We start from the raw sequence: 14155 nt of genomic DNA on the forward strand, positions 1-14155 counted from the left end.
GCATTTAAATAGCTATACACATAGTCCTTAACTTATGATCATTCATTTAGCAACTGTTTGAAGTTGTGACCCCACTGAAGAAAAGAGACATATGACTTTTCCTCGCACTTATGACTATTGTAGCATTTCTGTGGTCACTTGGTTGCAATTCAAGCACTTGGCAACCGGCATGTGTGTGTGCGTGTGCGTGTGTGTGTGTGTCAGTTACAACATCCTGGAATCAGGCCGCTGCTCTCTGCAACCGTCCCTGCCAGCTTTCAACAAGAAAAGTCAATAGGGGAAGTCAGATTCACTTAATGACTGTGTGATTCGCTTAACAGTCGCAGCGATTAGCTTAACAACTGCAGCAAAAAGTTTGTAAAATCAGGTGTCATTCATTTAACAACTGCCTCACTCGGTGGTGGAAATTCCAATTTCAGTTGTGGTTGTAAGTTGAGGACTGCTTATATGAATAGGAGGCTAGATAAGCAAATCTCCCATTACTGTCTTGTTTGGTAAAGTTATAGAGAGAGCTGACTTTGGGAAAAGTAGCAGGGGGCGGGGGAGGCGCATTAAAGTGGGTCTCAAAGAGGAGCATATCTCTAAACCCCAGGGTATTTTTTTTCAGTTTTCAGTTATTACACCCTAGAACAATAATGTAGCATTTCTGGAATCCTTGCAATCTGTGTCTTGACTTCACCAACATCAAAGAGACGATATCAATCTCTCTGAAATTCTGTCTTCCTCACCTTACCTTAAACAAAATCGTGGGATTATTTTGCGTTCCATTTTCACACTGCCTTCTGTTTTCGACCGGTGCAGTCTCTTATCCATGCTCCTTCTTAACAACAACTTAACAACTCTTTGATACCTTCTCCAAGGTCACTTTAAATTCTTTTATTGAGTGAGAATTACGCCAATGGATGTGATTAGCCCCGTTAGATTAATATATTTTTTCCCCCAGGAAGATGAACTTTCTGAACCCTTTTGAGTTGGAAATTGTTATTTTTATCAAAGCGTTTGAATTGTCTATGAAAGACACAACATACTTACCAGATTAGGGAAATTATCAGGGTCACTTTTGCTAACTGGGGATTTCTAATGAGGTCCAAAAGTGTTGAAGAGTTGGATTTCTTTTCAGGTATCAGCTTTATTAAAAGATGAGAAAATTAAAGAATAAAAGTGTGAGGGAGAATGTCCCTTTTTCGTTTTTACTATTCTGGGAATTTGTTTTCCACTTCTAGGCAGGCTTCTGGTTAGTCACTTCTCCAGATGTGTTGAACCACAACTACAGATAGTCCTTGACTTGCAATAGCTCATTTAGTGACTGTTGAAGATACAACGGCACTAGAAAAAGTGACTTATGATCGCTTTTCACACTTAATGAACTTTGCAGCCTCCCCCTAGTCACGTGATCAGAATTCAGACATCTGGCAACTGATTCACGTTTATGACGGGCTGCCGTGCCCCAGAGGTCGTGTGATCCCCCTTTTGTGACCTTCTGACAAGCAAAGTCAATGGGGAAGCCAGATTCACTTAACAACCGTGTTACTAACTTAACAACTGCAGTGATTTACTTAACAACTGTGGCGAGGAAGGTTGTAAAATGAGGCAAAACTCAACTAACAACTGTGTCTCTTAGCAACGGAAATTTTGGGCTAAATTGTGGTTGTAAGTTGAGGACTATTTAACAGTATCTCAGGAAGAGAATGTCTGTCTGTTCTTCTCAAATGTTCATTAAATAAAAAATATTGTCATGTCTAACGTCACTTGGGCAATAACATTATTATGGAGATAATGTAATGTTGAGACTCTAGAAAGAGTGCAGAGAAGAGCAACAAAGATGATTAGGAGACCGGAGGCTAAAACATATAAGGAACGGTTGCTGGAATTGGGCATGTCTAGTTTAATGAAGAGAAGGACGAGGGGGGACATGATAGCAGTCTTCCAGTATCTCAGGGGCTGCCCCAAAGAAGAGGGAGTCAAGCTATTCTCCAAAGCACCTGAAAGCAGGACAAGAAGCAAGAAGCAATGGATGGAATGGACAATGGACAAGAAGCAATGGATGGAAACTAACCAAAGAGAGAAGCAACCTGGAATTAAGGAGAAATTTCCTGACAGTGAGAACAATTAACCAGTGGAACTCCTTGCCTCCAGAAGTGGTGAATGCTCCAACACTGGAAGTTTTTAAGAGGAGACTGGACAGTCATTTGCCTGAAATGGTATAGGGTTTCCTGCTTGAGCAGGGGGTTGGACTAGATGACCTCCAAGGTCCCTTCCAACATCATCATCATCATTATCATCATCATCATCATCATCATCATCATCATCATCATCATCTATTCTGGATCCTTTTAAAAATAGGCTTAAAGATAATTTAAGCAACTAGATATTTTCATGCTAGTCTCTAGGTCTAGAACCCCAGAACCCATAAGGCTGTGACATAATCTCAGACTAACTAGAATATCACCTTGATCTGCAAAAGTCTCGACTTTCTTTAGAAAGGGCTCACCATGAAGGACTGCAAAAATACCCAGAGGCCTCCATGGATGGAAGGAGTCAAGATGGTGGCTGTTAACTCACTCGTGAACCTCACTCGTTTTGACAGGTGGATTTTCTGCCCAGAATTCCTGAGCTGGCCATGCTGAGGGGAAAGGGAGAGGTTACCAAGCTGAGCCAAGCTGGCTCAGGAATTCTGGGAGTTGAAGTCTACGAGTCATAAAAGAGCGAAGGTTGCCTACCCCTGAACTAGTGGGACCAAGAAGAAGCGCCTTCTTCGTGGTGGCTCCTTCCCTGTGGAACAACATCCCTGCAGAGATAAGAGTGGCCCCCACTTCAACCCTCTTCCGAAAAGCTCCGAAGACTTGGTTTGAACAGCGGGCCTAGGGACCTCTGAACGATAGGCTGCTTATCAAGTTGTGAATCTGATTGTTGTTACCAGGGAGATGATTTTTATACAGGGCTTTTATGTAAGCCACCTGGAGACACTGTGAGTGAGTTGGCTGGCCATATAAAATTTCTTAATAATGAATAAATATACATAAAACATAATGCAAAGGGCGCTTATGCAATGCATGTCTGAGAGTGGCTTAATAAATAGAAATAGAGTCATACGGTTGGTGCTTTTAATTCTGTGTGTGACCAGCCATACGCTAAATAAATAAATACGGTTGGTAGAAAGATTGGAGGTTTTCAAGTCCAACTTCCTCACTAAGGCAGATGTCTTTATTCTATCCTGGACAAACCGTTGTCCAGTCTTTTCTTAAAAAACCTCCACCTCATCGGACAATTTCTTCATTCCCACGTTGTTTCCAACGACGTTTGATTTGGACTCTTAGCGATCTCCGCAAAAATAACTTTGCAGGAACAGAAAACCAGACAGAACAAAAACTCACCTGCTCTAACAGTTTCGGAGGGATGGCCCGCTTGTTCACAGAGGCTACTTTTTGTAGAAGTTTTTTAGCTTCTTCTATTTTGCCTTTCATTGCAAGCCACCGAGCAGACTCAGGAAGGACCCTGAAAAATATTGGTGCGGCAAGCAAGCAAATAATTTCAAATCTTGGAGAGATAGCGCCTCTATCAAACGACACAGAATTTCTCTCACACTGACCACTTGAGGCAGATCTAATTTAATTCTCAAGGACTATCCTTGGATAGGGAGTCAAAAGGGTCATGACAGGGTCAAGGGGGGTCAAGCCTCCTTTTTCTTGTGTTCACATGCAATTCATGTAAAAAAAAAAAAAGCCAAGGCTGGCTTTGCAGGCCACACTGCCATCTCAATTTTTCTGATTGACACCCCACTTTTGCTTACCCTATCCAAGAGGGCTGGCACAAGAATAATAAATAACGGTTGTTTTACATGAAATTAATTCTAATTAACACTACCTGAGCTGTTTTTCTTTTTTTTTTTCTTTCTTTCTTTCTTTTCTGCCAGATATATGCGGGTAGTCCTCGCTTAACGACCACGATTAGACCCGAAATTTTGATTGTAAGTTGTTGTGATCATTATGCAAGTCATCATGTTACCCGACTCAATTTTACAATCATTTTTTACACTGATTGTAAAGTGAGTGACATTGGTCATTAAGAAAATCATGTGGTCGTTAATCAAACCACATGGTCTTTAAGCATATCCAGAATATCCAATGGGCACTTTTTTTATTGTTTTCGGCTGGAAAAAAGGCAAACATCTTTGCAAATCACAGCTGTAAACTTGAACCAGGTGCCTGAAATGTGATCATGAGATTGCAGGAGACATGTGCATCAACTATAACTTTTAAGATGAGTTGTAAGCAACCTTTTAGAATCGGTCATAAACTTGAACAGTTGTTAAGTGACTGGTCATTAAGCAAGAAGTAGCTGTATATCACTACAGGTAGTCCTCGGCTTACAGTAGTTCGTTTAGTGATCGTTCAAAGTGACCACAGCACTGGAAAAAGTGACATGACTGTTTTTCACACTTATGACCGTTGTAGCATAAGTGATCGAAATTCAGATGCTTGGCAGCTGACTTATATTTATGACGGTTGCAGTATCCCGGGGTCATACGATCTCTTTTTGTGATCCCTTCTAACAAGCAAAGTCAATGGGGAAGACAGATTCACTTAACAACTGTATAATGAACAACTGCGCTGTTGCAAGAAAGATCGTAAAATGGGGTAAAACTCGCTTAACGAATGTTTCACTTAGCCACAGAAAGTTTGGGCTCAGTTGTGGCCATAAGGACTACCTGTATATAATGTTTACACAATGCTTCTTAGTTATACACTTGGAAGATATTTGGTGTCATACTAAAAATCCGTTTATACGTCCAACCAAATCTTAAAAAGGAGTTGACAGCAGGGTTGGAACCCAGTACTTACCATATGTAGAAAAAGCAAAGTAAAATTGGGGCAGAACCAGCAATCTGAAGGAGCCGCCAATCCTGAAGGCCGTAAGCTAAGCCAGCCAGGATCATTTGTCCCAAAGCAAAAGTCACATGACTAACGATCAGGGTGTGTGGACGATAGGCAACACCAACCCACTCAGTGCCTGAGAAAGAAGGTCGGAGCAGAGGGGGGAAAAAAAAGCAGAGGTCAGTCTGCTATCTCGCCCCCTGCAAATTTGATGAGTTCGCCTTTGGTCTCTTCATCTAAATTGTTTAAGACTGGGAATAACCGAATCATCAACATCAGCATTAATCATCAAAGACAACAGCACGTAGCACTTAGACTTATATACCGCTTCACAGTGCTTTACAGCCCTCTCTGAGCGGTTTACAGTCAGCCTATTGCGCCCCCACCAACAATCTTTGCCCTCATTTAGATTCAGATAGAGGATAGATAGATAGATAGATAGATAGATAGATAGATAGATAGATAGATAGATAGATAGATAGATAGATAGATAGATAGATAGATAGATAGTATAGAGCTGGAGAGAGATAATAGAGAGAGAGACAGAGAGAGACAGACAGACAGACAGACAGACAGATAATAGATGATAGTAAAGGTAAAGGTTCCCGCGCACATGTGTGCTAGTCGTTTCCGACACTAGGGGCCGGTGTTCATCTCCGTTTCAAAGCCGAAGAGCCAGCGCTTGTCCGAGGACGTCTCCGTGGTCATGTGGCCGGCATGACTAGACGCCAAAGGCGCACGGAACGCTGTTACCTTCCCACCATAGTGGTCCCTATTGTTCTACTTGCATTTTTACATGCTTTCGAACTGCTTTCGAATAGATGATAGAGAGAGATAATAGATAGATAGATAGATAGATAGATAGATAGATAGATAGATAGATAGATGATAGATAGATAGATAGATAGATAGATAGATAGATAGATAGATAGATAGATAGATAGACAGACAGACAGATAATAGATGATAGAGAGAGATAATAGATAGATAGACAGACAGACAGACAGATGGCTGTACCAATACCAATAGCACTTAAACTTATATACTGCTTTACAGTGTTTTACAGCCCTCTCTGAGAGGTTTACAATGTCAGCCTGTGGCCTCCAACAATCTGGATCCTCATTTTACCAACCTTGGAAGGATGGAAGGCTGAGTCAACCTTGAGCCGGACAGGATCAAACTGCTGGCTGTGGGCAGAGTCAGCCTGCAATGTTGCATTCTAACCACTGTGCCAGCAGGGGTCTTATCATCACCGTAAGTGCACACCCCAGGGTTAGGTTAAGGACTTACAAAGAGCTATGCTGCTTATTGAGATCCCAGAAAGAGCTGCTCCCAGCAGAAATCGGAGTGCACAATAGAGGTAAAAATGAGGGGCAAAGGCTACAGCAACTCCTGACACCCCTTCGAGAAACAGAGATAACAAGGCGATGGGTCTTCGGCCATACCTGAAAGAGAAGAATGTTTGGCTAAGTTTGCCATTACAAGTAGACCTTGATTTACAACCATGTTCAAACTTACAATAGCGCTGAAAACCCCCTGACTTACAACCGATCCTTACACTACCATCACAGCATCCTCACAGTCACGTGATCACAATTTACATGCTCGGCAGCTGTTGTGCATTTACGATGGTTGCAGTGATCACCATTTGCAACCTTCCCAGTCAGCTTCTAACTGGAGAAAGCTGGATTTGGTTAACAGCCATGCGGTTTATTTAACCCCAGTGATTCGCTTAACAACCATGGCAAAAAGGTCATAAAATCAAGCTCAACTCACTTAAAAAACCCACTTAGCTTAACTACAAAAATTCTGCAATAGCGGCAAATATTTCTAACTCTGGTGTAGGATGAGGGTGGAGGCTTATCTGAGTTTATGGGATGGTTTTCTGTTACCAAGCTAGGTAACATCATCATCAGAGTTTAGGCAGGGGTAGGCAACCTGGGCTCTTTTATGACTCGTGGACTTCAACTCCCAGAATTCCTGAGCCAGCCATGCTGAGGGGAAAGGGAGAGGTTTCCATGTTGAGCCATCCTGGCTCAGGAATTCTGGGAGTTGAAGTCCACGAGTCATCAAGTGGCCTAGGCCTAAGCCAGGGGTAGGCAACCTGGGCTCTTTTATGACTCGGGGACTAACACCAGCTGCCTGCAATTAGTGCAGGTTCGCATCCCACCAGGCTCAAGGTTGACTCAGCCTTCCATCCTTCTGAGATAGGTAAAATGAGGACACAGATTGTTGGGGGCAATTAAGCTGACTTTGTAATAATGCCGCTTGGGGTGTGTGTGAAAGCCCTAATAAGCAGGCATATACATAGAATGAAGGCTACTGCTAAGCTTGTAAGCCGCCCTGAGTCTTCGGAGAAGGGCGGGATATAAATGGAATTTAATAAATAAATAAATAAATAAATTCACAGCTTCTGGAGGCAGGTTGTTCCACTGGTTAATTGTTCTAACTGTCAGGTACTTTCTCCTTAGTTCAGGGGTAGGCAACCTTGGCTCTTTTATGACTCGTGGACTTCAACTCCCAGAATTCCTGAGCCAGCATGGCTCAGCATGGAAACCTCTCCCTTTCCCCTCAGCATAGCTGGTTCAGGAATTCTGGGAGTTGAAGTCCACGAGTCATAAAAGAGCCAAGGTTGCCTACCCCTGCCTTAGTTAAATGATGTGCTCCCAGAATTCCTGAGCCAGCCATGCTGAGGGAAAATGGAGAGGTTTCCATGTTGAGCCATCCTGGCTCAGGAATTCTGGGAGTTGAAGTCCACGAGTCATCAAGTGGCCTAGGCCTAAGCCAGGGGTAGGCAACCTTGGCTCTTTTATGACTGGTGGACTTCAACTCCCAGAATTCCTGAGTCAGCTTGGTTCAGCATGGAAAGCTCTCCCTTTCCCCTCAGCATACCTGGCTCAGGAATTCTGGGAGTTGAAGTCCACGAGTCATAAAAGAGCCAAGGTTGCCTACCCCTGGACTAGGGGATGTCAGTGTCTGTGTTCTTTTGCTTATAAAGGCTTCGTGTGTGGGTGTGTCAAGAGAGGGTCTTGTGAGAGGCCTTGTGTTGTGTCTTGTGATAGGTCCCAATTGTATTTGTAAGTTGAGCGTTACTTTCAGAGGGACCTCTTTCATCTAAGGACCACAGCCAAAACTGTTTGTAGCACTTTCTGAGCAGGTGGAAGGCTATCCAGGTATGGACCTTAACACCCAAAAGAAATACTCAGCCATCAATCCAGATCAACCCTCAGTTCCAAAAATTTGCTTAGTGAATGACAAAAGTTCCAAACAACTTGCTCTAACCTTTTTTTAGAATATAGGTAGTCCTTGACTTACAACAGTTCATTTAGTGACCGTTCGAAGTTACAATGGCACTTTAAAAAGTAGATTTAGGACCATTTTTTACACTTACGACCATTGAAACTGTTAAGTAGTGGGCTCTTGGGTGTAGGAGTGACGACACGAGGCTGAATACAGGATAACTCATACTTTATTCTCGCTAGAACTGTACTGAAACTTGGGCTGCAACCAGCCACAATATATAATCTAGCCCGTAGGTGGCAGCCAATAGGTTTGAACCCACTCTTGCCGCCTTGGGCTAGCCAATTGCAGGACGGGAGACTGTTATGTACTGAGCTTGTGGTGATACCCCATGTGCGTTGCTGGAACAGCTAATGGCTCTCCAGTAACCCAGACTAGCTGTCTCCTGTCCTGCAATTGGCTAGCCCCAGGCGGCAAGAGTGGGTTCAAACCTATTGGCTGCCACCTAGGGACTAGACTATATATTGTGGCTGGTTGCAGCCATGTTTCAGTACAGTTCTAGTGAGAATAAAGTATGAGTTATCCTGTACTCAGCCTTGTGTCGTCATTCCTGCACTCAAGAGCCCACTACTTAACAGTGGCAACGAAGGTGGGATCCTGCTTTGCCGATTAAGAGATGAAGTCAACGAGGGGTCGGCAGCACACGCCGGAGGGAAAAGGCATTCTCCCCCCCCCCCACTCTAGGCCGGCTAGCAAGCCACACTAGCGGCCTTTCGCTCAGCAGACGCATTCCCTGAGCCTAGAAGCAGGATCCCAAGATTGCAGGAATCTGAAGGAAGAATGCCGAAGGTCGGCAAATTAAGAAAATTTGACGTGAAGCATCCGGAAGAATGGCCATCTTACCTTTCGCAAGTAGAAAACTATCTGAGAGCAAATCAGATCGCGGAGGAAGGTCTGAAGGCCGCAACGTTGCTTTGCGTGTGCGGCCCAGCAACCTTCGAATTAGCAGAGAATCTTTTCACACCCATCGAAGCAGTCTCATACACAGATCTTAAGAAGGAGCTAACTGGGCACTTCCAGCCCAAGATGTCAGAAATGGCGCAGAAATTCAAATTCGACCAAAGAGTGCAGCTATCCGGGGAGACAGCTTCGGAGTTCATTGCAGGCCTACGACAGGCCGCACGCCTTTGCAAGTTCTCAAACTTAGAAGAATGACTAAGAGACCGGCTCAGAACGCTTCAGCAGAGACTGTTTGCTAGACCCAACTTAACGTTTTCCGAGGCACAAGACAAGGTGATAGCCAACAAAGCCGCCGGGGGTGCAGTGCAGACAGTTCAACCTATCAAACCTTCAAAAGTCGAACAATTTTGAGGTTGCCCAATGCACCAGAGAATCGTCAGAGGAAGAAGAACCCGAAATCAACAGACTTCGAAGGCAATCCAATGTGTAACACTGCAACAACCACCAGAGAGAGGACAGTTACAAGGCAGTTCTCTTACCAAGATGTAAGGGGTGCGGAGGCAACCATCTTCGCGCCAATTGCAGATTTCGTTCGGCCACGTGTAGAGCTTGCGGAACAACAGGCCACATCCCGGTGGTTTGCAGAGCCCATCAGAGAGACCGGCCACCCAAACACCAGTCAGAAGAAGCGACTAGGAGAGGTACTGGGGCCCAGGGTCCAGTTAGTGTGGGATTCTTCAGAAGCCGGAGAAGCGTATGCCGCACAGGGGCTCGACGCCCCCTGAAACCCAAACTTAAGCTCTTGGTAGAGCTACAAGGAGTTCCATGTAAGATGGAATTGGACTCCGGCTCTGCAGTCTCAATCATTTCACAAGACACATTTGACTTATTGTGTAGGCGCAGTAACAATTGGGGTAAACTAAGACCCTCAGATATCATTTTAGCGGATTTTCAAAATGGTCACGTTAAAGTTAAGGGTGAAGCCACCGTATTGGTAAAATTTAAAGGGTTTTTGGGGCACCTGGATGTAATAGTAGTAGGGGGCCAAAGAACGAGTCTTATTGGACTTGATTGGCTGGCTCAGCTGGCTCGCTTCGTCAGGAGGTCCATGTTGTACTCCTGTGCTACCTGGTTCTTCCTCAGATTCCATCTCCCCTGAGAAGGAAAATCCCTGGTGATCCAAGTGAGGGCTGGCTTGGCCACAAGTTTGAGGACCTTGGGAGGGACTTATGATGCAGTCCTCACTTAGTGGCCATTCTGGAAACCTTTTCCTGAGTTGATCAATGTGTCTTCTGACAACTCGCCCTCCCTCCAACCCCACTTCATAAGATAGGGATCCGGATGCGTTGGTAATTTGACCATGAACCCATAAATTCCCTTGACCATAGTTCCTGGCCCAAACCCAATCGCCCATGTGCAGCCCCCTCAGAGGCTTTGGTCGAGAGGCTTCTGCTGCCACTCTGTCTGGATGCAACCTGTCCAGTTTAGTAATCAAACGCCTCCCCCAACATAGTTCTGCAGGACTTTTACCTGTGGCCGTGCGGGGTGTAGAATGCTGGCAGAGTAAAAAATCTGCCAATCTGTGATGCCAGTCACCTGTGACAATGCGCTTGAGTGCCTCCTTTGTTGTCCTCACCATGCGTTCGGCTTGACCATTAGAAGATGGATGAAAGGGTGCAGACGTTGCATGTCTGATGAGATTAGCTCTAAGGAAAGCCTGAAATTCAGCAACACTGAATTGGGCCCCATTGTCAGAAACTAAGACATGAGGCAACCCATGTGTTGCAAAGAGTTTTCTCAGCACCTGGGTGGTCCTAGCAGTAGTCATGTTAGGAACTGGAATTACTTCCAGCCATTTTGAGTGGCTATCCACTACTATCAGGAAAAGCTGCCCAGCGTAGTCTATGTGAATCCTAGACCAGGGAGTGTGCGTTTCCTCCCACCTGTGAACTGGAGCCTGTGGCATTTCAGGCCTAGATTGCTGGCATGTATAACAACCATGGACTTGACTCTCAATGTCCTTATCAGGGCCAGGCCACCAAAGGTAGCTTCTAGCTAAAGCTTTCATTCTAACAATGCCTGGATGGCCTTCATGTAATGAGTGTAAAACCCTGTCTCTTAGGGAAGTGGGAATTATGACTCTATTACCCCATAAAATGCACCCTTTATGTGCAGACAACTCGTGTCTCCTGACAAAAAAACTTTGAAATTCAGAGCCTGGACTTTTTTCCAACCAGCCCATGTATACCCATGACAACACTCTACTAAGTATTTTATCTGTGGCAGTTTCAGCAGCAATGTCCCCTGCATGGAGGGGAATCTCAGGTATGTCCTGTATGGACAGTATTCTAGCAGCAGGAGCTGGATCTGGATCCATTAGTGGCAGTGGTAGTCTGATGAGGCCATCAGCATGGCCCATTTCCTTTCCTGGTTTGTGAATTAATTTAAAATTGTATGCAGACAAAAAAATAGACCATCTCAACATTCTTGGAGATAGTATGTAGGGGGTTTGTTTGTCCATTGTGAACAGTCCCAACAGAGGTTTGTGGTCAGTGTAGACAGTAAAATCCCTGCCATATAAATAATCATGATTTTTTTAAACTCCAGCAACTTCTGTACATAGTTGTGCTCAGCAGAGGACAAAGTCCTTGAGTAAAATGCAATAGGGACCTGTTTCCCATTTTTCTCTATGTGGCTTAAGTCCGCCCCCACCCGATAGGGAGATGCATCACATACAAGACATACAGGTTTAGACTCTATGTAATGAGTTACAGTGGACTTTTCTGACAGAAGTGCTTTCAAATCCTGGAAACTTTTGTCATGTAAGTTAGTCCATTTCCAAGGGGCTTTTTTTGTCAAGCAGCCTGTGGAGGGGCTCTGCTATTGCTGCCTTATGAGGTAGGAATGTGTGATAAAAGTTTAGGAGACCCAAAAATGCTTGCAGCTCTCCTATTGATTTTGGCCTAGGAGCCATTTTAATGGCCTTCACTTTAGAATCAGCGGGGTGAATGCCGTTAGCATCAATGCGGAAACCCAAGAATTCTGTTGATGAAACCCCAATACTACACTTGTTCTTTTTTAATTTGAGGCCTGCTTTGCGAAGCCTCTGCAAAACAGCCCTGAGCCTTCTGGCCAACACTTCTGGGGATTCCCCTGCAATAAGAACATCATCAAAATAAGGGCAGTCGCCCTGGATACCCTTAAGTGTACGTTCCATAATCCCTTGGAAAATACCCGGTGCAACACTGACTCCAAACTGTAAGCATTTGACTTTGAACGCCCCTCTGTGAGTCATGATCATTTAAGCCACAGCTGTGGCCTCATCAACCGGCAATTGCTGATAGGCCTGTGCTAAATCAAGTTTAGCAAAAATGGTTCCTCCTTGCAAAGAGGCTAAAATATGGTTGACCACTGGAACCGGATAAGCATGCTGCTTGAGGGCCTTATTTAATGTGCATTTATAATCAGCACAAATGCGAATTTCCCCGTTGGCCTTAAGTGGAGTGACAATAGGAGTTTCCCACTCCCCCCCCCCATCATCAGGCTGTAACACGCCCTGTTCTACAAGCTTATCAATTTTGCAATCAATTTTATGTTTTAATGCAAAGGGGACTCTGCAAGGTTTAACCCTGATTGGGACAACGTTAGGATCTAACTTAAAAGAAATTGGCGGGCCTGTGTATGTCCCTAGGGTTGAATCAAAAACATCTGTGTATTCTTCGCACACTGACATAAGGTCTGCCGTTTGTGTCCAGTTTATGCCAGTAATCTGAATACCTAAGGCATCAAACCAATCAAGTCCAATGAGAATTGTTCTCTGGCCCCCTACTACTGAGTCCTTCGGGAGAAGGGCGGTATACAAATATAATAAAACTAAACTAAACTAAAACTATTACATCCAGGTGCCCCAAAAACCCTTTAAATTTTACCAATACGGTGGCTTCACCCTTAACTTTAACATGAACATTTTGAAAATCCGTTAAAATGATATCTGAGGGTCTTAGTTTAGCCCAATTGTTACTGTGCCTACACACAAAGTTGTACGTGTCTTGCAAAATGATTGAGACTGCAGAGCCGGAGTCCAGCTCCATCTTACATGGAACTCGTTGTAGCTCTACTAAGAGCTTAAGTTTGGGCTTGAGGGGGCATCGAGCCCTGGTGTGGCAAACACTTCTCCGGCTTCTGAAGAATCCCACACTAACTGGACCCTGGGCCCCAGTACCTCTCCTAGTCGGTTCCTCCAACTGGTGTTTGGGTGGCCAGTCTCTCTGATGGGCTCTACAAACCATCGTGATGTGGCCAGTTCTTCCACAAACTCTACATGTGGCCGAACGAAATCTGCAGTTGGCGCGAAGATGGTTGCCTCTGCACTCCTTAAATCTCGGTAAGAGAACTGCCTTGTAACTGTCCTCTCACTGGTGGCTGTTACGGTGTTGCACATTGGATTGCCTTTGGAGTTTGTTGATTTCAGGTTCTTCTTCTGACGATTCTCCAGTGCATTTGGTGACCTCAAGATGAACCGATTCTTCGACTTTTGAAGATTTGGTGGGCTGACCTGTCTGCACTGCATGCCCGGCGACTTCATTGGCCATCACCTCATCCTGTGCCTCAGAAAATTGGGTCTAGCAAACAGTCTCTGCTGAAGCGTTCTGTCCCGAAGGCCACAGACGAGCCGGTCTCTTAGTCGTTCTTCTAAGTTTGAGAACTTGCAAAGACGTGCGGCCTGTCTTAGGCCCGCAATGAACTCCAAAGCTGTCTCCCCGGATAGCTGCACTCTTTGGTCGAATTTGAATCTCCGCGCCATCTCCGATATCTTGGGCTGGAAGTGCCCAGTTAGCTTCTTTTTAAGGTCTGCGTATGAGACTGCTTCGATGGGTGTCGGCGCGAAAAGATTCTCTGCCAAATCAAAGGTTGCTGGGCCGAACACGCAAAGCAACGTTGTGACCTTCAGACCTTCCTCCGCGATCTAATTTGCTCTCAGATAGTTTTCTACTTGCAAAAGGTAAGATGGCCATTCTTCCGGATGCTTCACGTCAAATTCTCTTAGTTTGCCGACCTTCGGCATTCTTCCTTCAGATTCC

At 44.8% G+C, this 14155-nt stretch overlaps 2 protein-coding genes across 2 annotated transcripts in view; both read right to left on the minus strand.

The window, feature by feature from the left end:
- The window catches only part of LOC308678436 (uncharacterized protein), a 558730-nt gene that overhangs the window by 322100 nt on the left and 222475 nt on the right, over positions 1 to 14155 (minus strand). The window lies entirely within an intron of this gene.
- LOC308678428 (solute carrier family 22 member 13-like) overlaps positions 1 to 14155 on the minus strand; it is a gene marked incomplete at both ends in the record, with an annotated part of 29400 nt that overhangs the window by 10003 nt on the left and 5242 nt on the right. Inside the window, 4 exons of the mRNA XM_081345623.1 lie at positions 1033 to 1127; positions 3375 to 3495; positions 4842 to 5010; positions 6165 to 6319. Of these exons, the coding sequence (XP_081201749.1) occupies positions 1033 to 1127; positions 3375 to 3495; positions 4842 to 5010; positions 6165 to 6319 (540 nt within the window). The remainder of the gene's footprint in view (positions 1 to 1032; positions 1128 to 3374; positions 3496 to 4841; positions 5011 to 6164; positions 6320 to 14155) is intronic.

Source organism: Vipera berus (assembly GCF_964194415.1).
Source record: "Vipera berus genome assembly, chromosome: Z".
NCBI classification, from domain to species: domain Eukaryota; kingdom Metazoa; phylum Chordata; class Lepidosauria; order Squamata; family Viperidae; genus Vipera; species Vipera berus.